General features: G+C 47.1%; 2 protein-coding genes across 2 annotated transcripts; one reads left to right on the forward strand and one right to left on the reverse strand.

The window, feature by feature from the left end:
• Window positions 1–1,074: 1,074 nt before the first annotated feature.
• B3GALNT1 (beta-1,3-N-acetylgalactosaminyltransferase 1 (Globoside blood group)) lies at window positions 1,075–3,725 on the forward strand (the record flags this gene model as incomplete). Its single annotated transcript, XM_079315336.1, has 1 exon — window positions 1,075–3,725. The coding sequence occupies one exon, from the start codon at window positions 1,075–1,077 to the stop codon at window positions 2,035–2,037; it is 963 nt and encodes a 320-aa protein (XP_079171462.1). The 3' UTR covers window positions 2,038–3,725.
• Window positions 3,726–6,957: 3,232 nt separating this feature from the next.
• Window positions 6,958–12,740, reverse strand: PPM1L (protein phosphatase, Mg2+/Mn2+ dependent 1L). The gene is made up of 3 exons (XM_079315341.1): window positions 12,562–12,740; window positions 9,164–9,325; window positions 6,958–8,277 (listed from the first exon to the last, which is right to left on the reverse strand). Exons 1-3 carry the CDS (start codon window positions 12,596–12,598, stop codon window positions 7,928–7,930), a joined length of 549 nt encoding a protein of 182 aa, XP_079171467.1. The 5' UTR covers window positions 12,599–12,740; the 3' UTR covers window positions 6,958–7,927.
• Window positions 12,741–13,092: the final 352 nt, after the last annotated feature.

The following is a 13,092-nucleotide window of genomic DNA, read 5'->3' on the forward strand; positions in this document are numbered from 1 at the left end:
TTTGGAAGGACCTGCTGGGGATTTGTGTGCCTCAAATCCAAAAACTAATGGTAAAAATGGTCCTGATTTTGGTCAAAAATGGCTTTAGTACATCACCTGATTTAAGGAAGTTGATTTTTATCTTCCCCCTCCCCTTGAGAACAAGCAGCTTCACAAGCCATGAATGAAAACCAAACACTTGCTCATCCTTCTGCTTTCTCACCCCACATGCTCCAGGTCCTGCAGAGCAGCCAGACTTCCTGTCTTTAGCAGAAACAACAAAATTCTGTGGCCTCTGAGCATCCATTCCCCGAGCATTTGTTGGGTTTTGTGCAGAGGTTCTGTCCTTGAGGTGGAGCCAGAGAGGTTGTGCTGGGATTGCTGGGACCCAGAGCCCTTGGAGCAGGATCCTGGGGGGATCAGGGTGAAAACCACGAGCTTCCAATGCCCTGCAAACCCCTTTCCATGTCCTGTGCCATCCTGGATCAGGGGGTGACATCAGGAATGCCTGGGTTGGCTGATGGTGGTACCTGGGACAGGGGCTGGGCAGAGTTACAGGAATAAGCAGGGATTTATTAAAAACCTTCCAAGGATTCACCTTGGGCAGTGCAAGAGCCCAAACGTGGCTACACCCAAGATGGACCCAAGTCAGGAGTTTTCACACTTTTATCAGTTTTGTTCCATTTCCATCTTGGGGTTCATTGTGCAATCCCAGCTGCAGGTTCTGCAGTCCCACCCTCCCAGATTCTCCCCTCAATTCTCTGTTTGCACTTTTTGGGGCTGGAGCTGCAGCGTGTCCTTGGTCCTGGGCTGGACAAGGATTGTTGTGTGTGCCTGAGCTGGGAGCAGAACTTGGGACACTTTGTGTGGAGTTCAGAGCCACAGAGCAATGCAGTGCAGGATCTGGAAATATGAAAGCTAAAACTGCAGGCATCAATAGAACAGCACAATTGCAGCTGGCACTTCAGCCAACACAAAGAAAAGGTAAAATCTGCCCAGCAGCACCCTGAATGTCACTTTCCCTTTTCTCCCTGAGCAGGGAAGATGCTCCAGGAGTGATGTTCCATTCCCTGCGGGACACCAGCCCCCCCCGCCATGCACATGAGAGCCTTGCCCTGGATCTTCCTGCTGCTGCTGCTCTTCTCCCTGCTCACCATGTGGTACATCACCCTCTCCTCCAGGAATGGCCTGGACAACCTCAACCTGCTCTACTTCTACGAGTACGAGCCCGTGTACCGCCAGCCGCGGCCGTTCGCGCTGCGCGAGCGCCGACACTGCGCCGACGCCCAGCCCTTCCTGGTCATCCTGGTGGCTTCCAGCCCCGGGCAGCTGCCAGCCAGGCAGGCCATCAGGGTCTCCTGGGGCTCCAGGGATTCCTGGTGGGGCCAGCGTGTGCTGACCCTGTTCCTGCTGGGGCGGGAGGGGCGCGGGGAGGACGGGCCGGCGGCGCTGTCGGTGGAGGACGAGAGCGTTCTCTACGGGGACATCATCCGCCAGGATTTCCTGGACACTTATGACAACCTCACCCTCAAGACCATCATGGCTTTCCAGTGGTTCTCTGAGTTCTGCCCCAACGCCAGGTTCTTCATGAAGACCGACGTCGACGTCTTCATCAACACTCCCAACCTGGTGCAGCTCCTGCTGCGCCTCAATTCCTCCCAGAACCTTTTCACCGGCTTTCCCCTCATCCAGAACTTTGCCTACAGAGGCTTTGACAGAAAAAGGTTCATCTCCTATGAGGAGTATCCCTTCAGGCTCTACCCCCCCTACTGCAGTGGCCTGGGCTACATCCTGGATGGAAAATTGGCTCTGAGGGCTTATGAGCTGATGGGCCACGTCAAACCTCTGAAATTTGAGGATGTTTATGTGGGAATTTGCTTAAATTTGCTCAAAGTCAACGTCACTCTGCCAGAAGATGAAGAGCAATTCTTCCTCTCTAAAATCGACTTTGATGTCTGTAAGTACAGGCATTTGATTGCAGTTCATGGCCTTACATCAAGTGAACTGATCCAGTTTTGGCAGGATTTGTCATCTGACACTTCCAAAACTTGCCCGTGATTGTGGATTTATTTGGAAACTCCAGTTTGGTGGAAGAGTGGCCTCTAGAGATGGCTCTGACTGTGTTTCTCTTCACTAAAAGCTGGGATTCACAAAGCCCTTTTCCACCCAGAGGTGCCTTGGAATGTTCTGCTGCCTTCCCATGTGCTCAGAGCAACCCTGGGATTCCCCCTGGATCTTCTGGAATGTACAAAATGCCACTGGGGAAAACATAAACACCCAGAAAGCAGCTCTGAGGATGCTTCCTAAATTCCTGCCTGGATTGGTTTTTTTGTTTTATTGCCACTCTCCATTATTTGTTCTCTGCCCAGCACGAAATTTAACCCAACCCAATTTTTTTTTTTTTCTGTGTAACCCTCCTGAGTGTGTCACACCTTTATTTCAATGTGTCACCTCCAAAATGCTTCCAGGAGTGTTCCCAGCCTGGGGGTCCTGTGGGATCTGCAGGAGCTGATGGGAAATGCTGGAAATGTCATGCACTCTGTGTGTCCATATCAAAGGGAATGCTTTTCCATTTCATTTCCATTTTCCATATGGCTTTGGTGTTCCCAGACCAGGCAGATGAAGTGGAGCTCAGGAACCACTTGGACATCCCAAAAACATTGGGATCATCAATCCCCCCTCCCCTGTGTGTGTGTGATGCATCCCAGGAGTTTTGGAACCCTGTGGGAAAGATGAAAAATCAACTTCTGCTGTGATTCATGGCTGCCTCTAAATGAATTTTTTGGTTCCAATTTTAAAATGCAAAAAAGGAAAGAAATTCCCCCATTGATACTTTAAATAAAACCAACTCTGCCCTGTGTGTAAAGACCAGTTTTTTAATCACTTTATTCATATCAGCAAGGCCCAGTTCTCAGTAGTTTACACTTCTAATGGACAACAATACAGAATTTGCAATTGCATGAACATAATTAACCTGGACACATCCACTACATGGGGGAGAGGCCATGGAGACATCCTGGCCACGCTCCCAGGGATCCCCCCTGGGCTGGCACAGCCCCACAGCCCCTTTGTCTCTTAGAGACAAAATTTTGGGCACTTCAGGGGCTGCCCAAACCTCCAGGAGCAGGGCTGGGGGTCTGGAATTTGAGGATGGGCTTGTGGTTTTTTAGGGTAAAAAGCTCTTGGGGACAACACTCCAGACAAGGATTTCAGATCTGATGGTGAGAATGTCAAAGCTTTTAAAAAATAAAGATTTTTGTTTTGTTTTGTTGGAGGAGGGGGGGAATACAGTATTGCAGAATGAGGGAATGATGCTCTTGTGTTCCTAAATCCAGGTGAAATTCCAGCTGTGCTGTGGGTTGGGAGCTGGGATTTGGCTGTTCTCCTGGAGAACTGCCTTGTTCTCTATTTACACCTCTTCAACTCCAAACCCCTCCTTTTTTCTCTGAGCCTGCCATGTGAAATGCTTGGAAATAAATTATTTACCACAAGAACACTGATACTACAGCACAGCTTGTATTGCTTTCTCCAAAAAAAAAAAAAAAAAAAACAAGAAAAGAAAAATAGTTATGACTCTGCTGCCTTCAGAAAATGGATAAAGCAGAGAGAGAATGAGAGTCCTGGGGAGGGGAGGGTGGCCAGAAATTCTCCTGTCACCTGCAGGAATTTGGGGTTTTTCTGCCCCAAAGGCTGACACTGCTCACAGGTTAGGTTTATACACAGTGATCTCTTGGTGCCACCTGAAATTAATTGTCATTTCCAGTGCCAGCAGCACTGGAAAAACATACATCCTGCTCCTGGTTTTCCTAAAAAAAAAAAATACTAATTTCCAAAATCTGGCTTGTATTTGATTCTGACTTTATTATTGCTTAAAAGGCTGTAAAATTCCAAATTGAGCTCCTGTTTCTGCCCCAGATCATTCTTAGGGAAGTTTTTATTGTGAGCAGCCTGGCAAAAGGTGAAAAACCTTAAAAGTTTGAAATAATCTGGGCATGAAATAGGGAAAGCCCAAATTTTATTGCATCTGCCCAGAATATTGTGCTAAAAGCAAAGTGTAAAACACAGGATAAAGGTTTTCCAAATCCTAAGTTTTGTTTTTGTTTTTTTTCTCGTGCAGCTGTATGAAATCAGTATTTAATATTTAATCTGTATTCCAAATATTTATGATTTGAATAGGAAAACTGTGGGGTTTCCTGACCTGAAAAGTATAATAATAATAATAATAAATAACAATAATAATTTGGGCAAAGATTTTTGGAAATTACTGCTGGGTGGGGAGCAAAAAGGTGAAATTCCCAGTCTGGATGTTATCTCAGAGTTAAAATGCTGCCAAGCTTTGTGTGCATCCTGGGACAAACAAATTCCCAAGAAATCCTACAGGAGATGTGGGGGCAGCATTCCCAGGATGTTTGGGATATTTCCCTAAATTTTGCTTGACATTTCTGGATGGTTGGTGTCAGAGCAGGCAGGAAATGGAAATGCTGCCTGAGTCCATGGATGCAACTCCACAGGCTTAAAAAAATGCAGACTTGGCCATTAAATATGCTTGGAAAAAAAAATAATTGCTTTAGTTCCCTGTTGCTCAGATAATTCCCAGACTGGTTTGGGTTGGAAGGGACCTTAAAAACCACTTTGCTCAAACTTCCCTGGGACTGAGCAGAGCAGACACAGGAGCTGCCCAAATCCATGAAATCCATTTTTTTCCCCCCAAGAATTGCCCTCAAACCTCTGTTGGTGGTTCTGGAAAAGTTTCAGCTGCACCCACCAGGTTTTGCTTTCCAGAGCACCCAAATTATCCTCCAGAGCTGATCCCTGGAATTTTTAAATTACCTCAGGAAAATCTATATTTATCCACCTGCTCCTCCAAGCACTGTAAAAACAAAAGTAACTTCAGCTCATTATTAACTGTGCAGATCTTTGTGAGATTTAGAAAGGCCATTTTTGAATATATTGGGCACCAGGGGCAGCAGCTCTGGGCTCTGCAGTGGCCAAATTCCAGCAGAACATTCTCACTTGGGATTTTGTCCAGAGGCCTAAAATCCTGCTTTGGGAGATGAAAATGCTTCTCTGTGTAAAACAAGCATCAGCTACATTAGCATTAAATCTGTATTATTTAAAGCAGGGCTGTCCTGTAGACACAAAATTCCCTTTTTTTTTTAGGCTGTGACATTGTTGTTTCTGCAGCCAGCACTGCTCAAGCAGCACTTGAATTCTGACTTGTGGATTGGATATTTTTAATTTCACCTCTGGTTTATGGTTTTATGGTTAAATGGTTGAACTGCTGGAGCAGCTCTGGAGCCCCTGTGCCACAGCCAGCAGGACATTCCTGCCCACAGCACCTGGACCCTTCCCAGATGGAGGATGGAGTGTTAAGGCAGTGGGAGAACCCTGGGTTGGGCAGCTTGCATAAGCAACATGTGCAAGGAATTGATCCTGGCAGCCTCCAGCTGTGTCACCCCAGAGTTTGGCACAAATCAGCACGACTGGGAAGCTGGGGATGCTTTGATTTGGAGGAAAAACTTCCAAACTTCCAGCTGGGAGCACAGGTAGGCACTGCACCTGGATGTGGAGACCACACAAAGCCTCTCACCTCCATCAGTCCTTCCTCTTTACACCTGAAGCAGCTGAAGCTCCTTTTTAAAAAAGTAATTAAAGCAAAAATCCCCAGGCTGAGCAGAGATTGGCATGGATGGCTTTGGCCAGGGAGGGGGCACAGGAAGGGGAAGGTGCTGAATTGTTGCTGCAGCTGCAGCAGGAGTGGCACAGGGCTGGTGGGACAGGAATGATCCTGGAATTGTCCAGGCAAACCTGCAAACCCCTGCCCTGCTGTGTTTGCCTCAGGCCTGTGAGTGTGGCTCTCTTCCAGTGGGAGCTGCTCTGCCCTGCTCCTCCTGGCTGGGAATTCCTGCAGCTCCTTTCCCTGGCTGGGAATTCCTGCAGCTCCTTTCCCTGGCTGTGCCAGGGGCAGCCAGCTGTGCTCCAGAGGTGATGGATCCCTCAGGAATCCTCTCTGACCTTGGGATGCAGCCAGCAGCTCCCATCCCAGTGCTGTTTCCCATCCTGTTTTCCTGGGAATGACCATCATGGGTTAGTGGGGATCCCTCTGGACACAAACATCCCTCTCTCTCCTTTAGGGCTGCTGCTGGAATTCCCCTTTTCCCAGGGCAGTGCCCTCCAAAGGAAAGGCACAATGGGAATGTCTGCAGGGAAGGCAAACTCCACACCCTGAGCCCTGGCTGGAGCTGCTGCAGCACTGCTGCTGTGCCACTGCCAGCCCAGGATCCAGCATTCCCATGGAATCATCACCCCCAGAGCCACTGAGGATGTGCAGGAAAACACCAGGAATTCCAATTCCCTAGGAAAGGAGCAGGGCAGGCTGAGCCTGCTGCTCCAGAGGCTGCTGGACACTTCTCAGGGAGTTCAGGATGAGCAGAGGGATCCAAACACATTTTGCACAGCGCTGGAAATGCCACCAGAGCCAATTAAGGGCTGTGATTATCCCCAGACAAATTGTTCAAGGGACAAATTATCCCCCTTTGTTGGGGGAGAAGTGACCTAGGGACAAAACTGGAAACACAAAGATGGGGATTCCTTCTTGAGCAGAAATTTGTGCTCTTTGATTTTTGCCTCAGCACCTCCCCAGCACAGCTCAGCCTCCCCCCAAGCCCCTGCAGGTGAGCTGTGGGTGCCAGGCAGCTGGGAAATGAGGAATATTGGACTTTCCCAAGGAACTGGCAATGCCATCACATCCCTGATCCACCTCCAGACCCAAACACAGGCACCCTGAAGGCTTGAGCAGATTGTCCAGGACCGCGTTCTGGGGGAGACCCCAAGGACTTTTGTCAGGCAGGATGAGGATTTCCAAATCCCACCTCAAATCCTGCCTGCCCTGTCCCTCTGCTGCTACCAGAGGTGCAGCCAACTCAAACTGTCCTCATTCCAACTTACAGCAGTCACAGATCCCAAAACACAATTAAATACTGAAAGTTAGACCTAAACATACTTTTAAAATCTAGATTTAACACAAGCTTTCATCTCTACAGTGCATTGATGCTGCCTGGCATTTGCATGTCACCCCAAAAGGTTCCAGGGGGGTCTGCCCTGGGATTAACACCACAAATCCATCTGCAGTGGGACAGGGAAGTCTTTTTCAGCCTTGACTTCCAGCTGGCAGCTCTGAGGAATGCCTGGATGAGGCTCCCAGCAGTCACCAGTGAAATTCATTTCCTCTCCCATCACTTTGCCACAGAAATAAGGTCAGGGTGATTCTTGCTGCAGGGCAGACATTCTGCTATCCCAGCTGAGCTCTGTTCCCATCCAGGAGGTTCAGGACTCCCAGGATTTTGCTGAAGTTCACCATTGCTTGATTTGGATACAATATGGCCTAGAAGAGCTGTTCTAGAGTAATGCACAGCCTGAATAAACACGATCCAGGAGCTTTACCTACTCACATGCTCAGCAGGGTTTATTCTGGGAGAGGTGGAACAAAGCGAGAGCCAGCAGTGGCAGCAGGCTGAGAGTTGCCTCCTCTTCCTCCTCCACATCACAAACCCTTCTCCTGTCCACCCTTCTCACTGCAGCCTGGAGATGAGGAAGGTGAGAGCAGCTTGTGAGCAGAGACACCCACGAGGGAAAAGCAGCAGCGCTGCCCTGACCCTGCCGCGCCCCTGGGAGGGATCAAACCAAAAATCTACACAGGACTGGGAAAGAAAAGTGAGAAATGGCAGCTTCCAGTGGCTTCCTAAGGAGCAGCAGGGCACAGGAGGCAGGGACACGGGGACAGTCTGGATTCCTGTGGTGGCTCAGCATGGATTTGTGGTATTGCTCCTTTTGTCAAGCCGAGAACAGAGCGCAGGGAGATCCGCTCCTCCCGCCGAGCCCCGGCGGCGTTTCTAGAGCTTCCAACTACAGCAAACCTCTTCTGAGTCCTGATGGGCCTGGAGGCTCCTCACTGCTGCTCCTCTGCTTTGCTGCTATTCCTGAACTTCACCACCATGACTGTGATGTTGTCGGGGCAGCCTCTGTAGAAGGACTGCAGCACGATGCTCTTGGCGCCGAAGTGCGGCTCGTCCAGGCGCTCCTTGATGAACCTCACGGCCTCCTCGTTGCTGAAGGCATCCCACAGCCCATCTGAGGCCAGGATCATGAACTCTGGCTGCAGTTTGTCCAGGTCAAAGCTCAGGATGTCAGGATCAGGGATGACCACGTTGAGGTTCTTCAGGGGGTAATCGCCCAGCGAGCGCGACATGGCCAGGATGCCCTGCACGCGCCACGAGCCGTTGAAGCTGATGAATCCACCTGGGAGAGACAGCAACGCTCACAGCAGCACACAAACAGCTCCCTGATTCCTGCCACACACCCTAAAAACTCATCCTGAGGGGTTACAGAGCTCAGAATGCAGGAGGTGCCTTTGGCAGATCTCTGAGTGATGTAGGGAAGAGCTGGATTGCAACAACTGGGGACAACTGGGGACAACTGGTTCTGCCTTCCCCAGGAGTGGCTCCACTGCTCAATAGTTGCTACTTCTGCCCCATGACATCCCATTGGATTTTAGGTGGAAAACAGATCTGATCTAATGATTCTGGCCTGTGACATCCCACAGGAATTCTGGGTGGGAAAGGAGAGATTTCATCTGCTGCCACCTCTGCCCCATGACATCCCACTGGAATTTTGGGTGGAAAACAAGATCAGATCTAATGATTCTGCCCTGTGACATCCCATTGGAATTTTGGGTGGAAAACGAGATTTGATCTAATGATTCTGCCCTGTGACATGCCACTGGAATTTTGGGTGGAAAATGAGATCTGATCTGATGATTCTGCTCTGTGACATCTGACTGGAATTGGGGTGGGAAAGGAGAGATTTCATCTGCTGTCACCTCTGCCCTGTGACATCCCACTGGAATTTTAGGTGGAAAACAGATCTGATGTGATGATTCTGCCTTGTGACATCTGACTGGAATTGGGGTGGAAAACAAGATCTGATCTGATGATTCTGCCCCATGACATCTGACTGGAATTGGGGTGGGAAACAAGACCAGATCTGATGATTCTGCCCTGTGACATCCCACTGGAATTTTGGGTGGGAAAGGAGAGATTCCATCCGCTGCCACCTCAGCCGGGCACTTGCCCCCCTTCTCCTGGAAAAACCACCAGTTTTACTGACAAACAGAAGAGGACCTCACCAGCTCTCTTGATCCTCTTCCTCTCCTTCAGCTGGTAGGGTTTGTGGTCGTGGGACAGGGGGATGGCGTTGCCGTCCTTGTCGCACAGCACGCCCCGCGAGTCGCCCACGTTGGCCACCGTCAGCTCCTTGTCGGACAGCAGGGCAATCAGACACGTGGTGCCTGCAGGACACCAAAGGGGGGAAAATAAAACACAGGGAGGGTGAGGAGATGGTCCTGAGAACAGGAAAATGTTCCTCCAGTCACAGGATGCCAGGGTGGGAAAGACTTGCAGGATTGGGGAGTCCCGGGCTGTGACCGTGTGAGCTCGTGTTAACAGAGAGGTTGAAATTGCAGGAATGTTTCCCTTTATTTCCCATTTTTTTTTTCCTCACCCAAAACCAGCAGGACCTCATGTATATAAATATATATATATTGGATATGCTATATTTATATAGATGTATAAATATATATATGGATGTAGGAAATATCAGCTAAAGAAACCCCAATTCTGGGGCTGATACCTGGCTCTGGATGCAATCCTTAAATATCAATATCTCTGGATATTGATATCCCAGGACTGCTTGACAGCAGGGAAAAATGAATCCCCTTTTCATCTCTTTTTCCTTTGTTTGGTTTTTTTAATTTTTTTTTTTTTTTTTTTTTTTTTCAATAATGAAACTCAATTTCTCCAAGTCTCCTAGGAAAGAAGGGCCATCCATTAAGGGGAAAAAAATAAAAAATCCACAGGACAAAACCACCTCCAGAGTCTCCCAGCAGGCTGGAATTCCCTGGCACGCTAGAATTAAATGCCAAAATACTTTTAAATAATCAAAATTTGCCACAGATCAGGCACTGACCACCTCAGATGTTTAGGGATGCTGTAAATCAAGGGAATGGGATTAAAAGCCAGCAAAGCTTTGTTGGGAGAAAATATTCTTGCACAAAATTAGCCCAGCCTTAGCTAGTCAAGAATGCCACTTTTTAAACTAAAGGATTTAGAGATTAGGAAAGGATTTGTTCCCATCTGTCACTTTTGGCCTCCTTTCATTTTTTAAAACTTTCTTACTCAAACCTCACTAAAAATCTCGCCAGACAAACTCATTTTATATTTGTAGCTCTGATTTCCTAAAGGGAAAGATTCACAAAAAAAAAAAGGAAATATTCACACTGGGATGTGCAATCCATCAAGGCTGCACTTTATTAATATTGGATGTTGCCAAAAAAGCCAAATTAACTCCCAAAATTGGGCCAAACCCAGAGCATTTGAGGTTGATTCTGGCAAATTGATGCAGCTGAACTTGAGCCACTTTGGGAAACATCCCTGGGGAGAAAAAAAAGTTACCTGGGGGTGAAAAATGCTCCTTCCAATTATTTCAGAGATTAAAGAAAGGTCTGGGTGATCCCTGCCAGACAATTTGTATTTTCTCCCCTTTCATAATAATTATTTTCATTTTGCCCATTTTTGAAGGATTGTTTCCTTCATTTTTTTTTCTCATTGAGTTGATTTAGCCGAGAAAAAAAAAAAAGCCAAAAAAAAGGGAAAATGCCACCACCAAGGGTTGAAGCAGCCAGAATCACCAGCAGCCGCTGTAATGATATTTATTAATAATAATTTATTAGTTATTTATTATATTTATATTTATTAATGATATTATGCCTATTTTCTGTGCTCTGCTCATCATAAACTCTCACTTCAGGGGCAGGCAGAGCCATTCCCATAAATCAGGGATATAATTAGGATGAGGGGGCTCCACTGCTTGGGATGCTGAATTTTGGATTTTTTATTTCCAGCTGTGCTGCTGGGAATTTTCTAAACCAGTTATTACAGAGCTTCTCATTTCCACATGATTTTTGCTGGAGGAGATAAATCCTCAAATATGTGATTCAAGCAGTTTTAATCTTTATTTTCGCTGTACAAACACAGAGATTTCCATAAAGGGAAAAAAAAAAATTCCTTCTGACAGGATCAGTAATTTCCCAGCATTTCCTCCTTCCTAACAAACTCCTAAAAATGAAAATAAATGGAGAGGAGCTGGAGTGACCAAACTGAGGTCACTTAGTTTGAGTGATTTTTTTGGGGCAGTAAAATGTGAATTAGAAGGAACCATTTCAGGAGGAATAAATATTTACAAAAATGAGAACGAAAGTTCAACCTGCTCAAGGAATTTGGGGAAACACTGAAAATGAGCAATTTTGGGGGCATTAAAATGTGAATTATAGGCAACCAGTTCAGGAGGAACAAATATTTCCCATAAAAAAGGACAAAGTTCAACCTGGGGTCTGGGGAAAAACAGAAAATGAGCAATTTTTTGTCCCACACCAGTTCAGGAATAAATATTTCTCAAAAATGAGAACAAAAATTCAACCTGCACAAGGAATTTGGGTAAAGACTGAACACAAGTGATTGTCGGGGCAGTAAAGTGGGATTTTGGGGCAGCAAAATGTGATTTTTGGGGTACTAAAATGCGATTTTTGGGCAGCAAAATGCGATTTTGGGGCAGTAAAATGCGAATATTGGGGGCAGTAAAATGGATTTTTGGGGCAGCAAAATGCCATTTTGGGGGACAGTAAAATGCGATTTTTGGGGGCAGCAAAATGAGATTTTTGGGGGCAGTAAAATGCGATTTTGGGGGGCAGCAAAATGCCATTTTTGGGGGCAGTAAAATGCGATTTTGGGGGCAGTAAAATGTGATTTTGGGGGCAAAACAATGAGATTTTCTGGCCAGTAAAATGGGAATTTTGGGGGGCAGTAAAATGGTGTTTTTGGGGGCAGCAAAATGCGATTTTGGGGGCAGCAAAATGCCATTTTTGGGGGCAGTAAAATGCGATTTTGGGGGCAGCAAAATGCCATTTTTGGGGGCAGTAAAATGCGATTTTGGGGGCAATAAAATGCGATTTTTGGGCAGCAGAATGCGATTTTCGGGGCAGTAAAATGTGATTTTGGGGGGCAATAAAATGGGATTTTGGGCAGTAAAATGCGATTTTGGGGGGCAATAAAATGGGATTTTGGGCAGTAAACTGGGATTTTAGGGGGCAGTAAAATGCGAATATTGGGCAGTAAAATGGGATTTTCGGGGGCAGCAAAATGCGATTTTTGGGGGCAGTAAAATGCGATTTTTGGGCAGCAGAATGCGATTTTCGGGGGCAGCAAAATGCCATTTTGGGGGCCAGTAAAATGGGATTTTGGGGGGCAATAAAATGGGATTTTGCGCAGCAAAATGGGATTTTGGGCAGTAAAATGAGATTTTCGGGGGCAGTAAAATGCGAATATTGGGCAGTAAAATGCGATTTTCGGGGGCAGCAAAATGCGATTTTCGGGGGCAGCAAAATGCGATTTTCGGGGGCAGCAAAATGCCATTTGGGGAGGCAGCAAAATGCGATTTTTCGGTCAGTAAAATGCGGTTTTGGAGCCGTACCCGCCTCGTCGTAGGACACGGTGAGCTTCTCGAGCATCTCGCGGTCGATGGAGAGGATCTGCTGCTCCAGGATGCTCTGGTAGGACAGCACGCTGTTCTCCTTGTCCCGCTCGTAGTCCTGCAGATGCTGCCGCAGCACCTCCGGCAGCCGCGACTTGGCGTACTCGGCCGCCGACTGCGGGAAAACAATTAGCGCCAGCGCTAATTAGTGCGGGGCGCTAATTGCCGTCGGGGCATTGGGACACGCGGGTAATGGAGATTGGGGATGGTGTTGATACACATTGGTGATTGCAATTGGGGTTATCATTGATACACTGGTAACTGCAATTGGGGTTATTGATACACGTTATTAACTGCAATTGGGGTTATTGATACACGTTATTAATTGCAATTGGGGTTATTAATGCACATTGGTGACTGCAATTGGGGTTATCATTGATACACTGGTAATTGCAATTTGGGTTATTAATACAAGTTATTAATTGCAATTGGGGTTGTCATTGATACACTGGTAACTGCAATTGGGGTTAT

The sequence above is a fragment of the Erithacus rubecula genome (genome assembly GCF_903797595.1).
Source record: "Erithacus rubecula genome assembly, chromosome: 11".
NCBI lineage: Eukaryota > Metazoa > Chordata > Aves > Passeriformes > Muscicapidae > Erithacus > Erithacus rubecula.

Excerpts from the sequence above, each read along its gene's own strand:
- PPM1L (XM_079315341.1), bottom strand. The coding sequence starts at position 12,598 with ATGCTCGAGAAGCTCACCGTGTCCTACGACGAGGCGG. Across the intron at positions 9,326-12,561 it reads CGTGTCCTACGACGAGGCGG|GCACCACGTGTCTGATTGCC; the intron begins GTACGGCTCCAA and ends GGTGTCCTGCAG. Across the intron at positions 8,278-9,163 it reads GAAGAGGATCAAGAGAGCTG|GTGGATTCATCAGCTTCAAC; the intron begins GTGAGGTCCTCT and ends TGTCTCTCCCAG.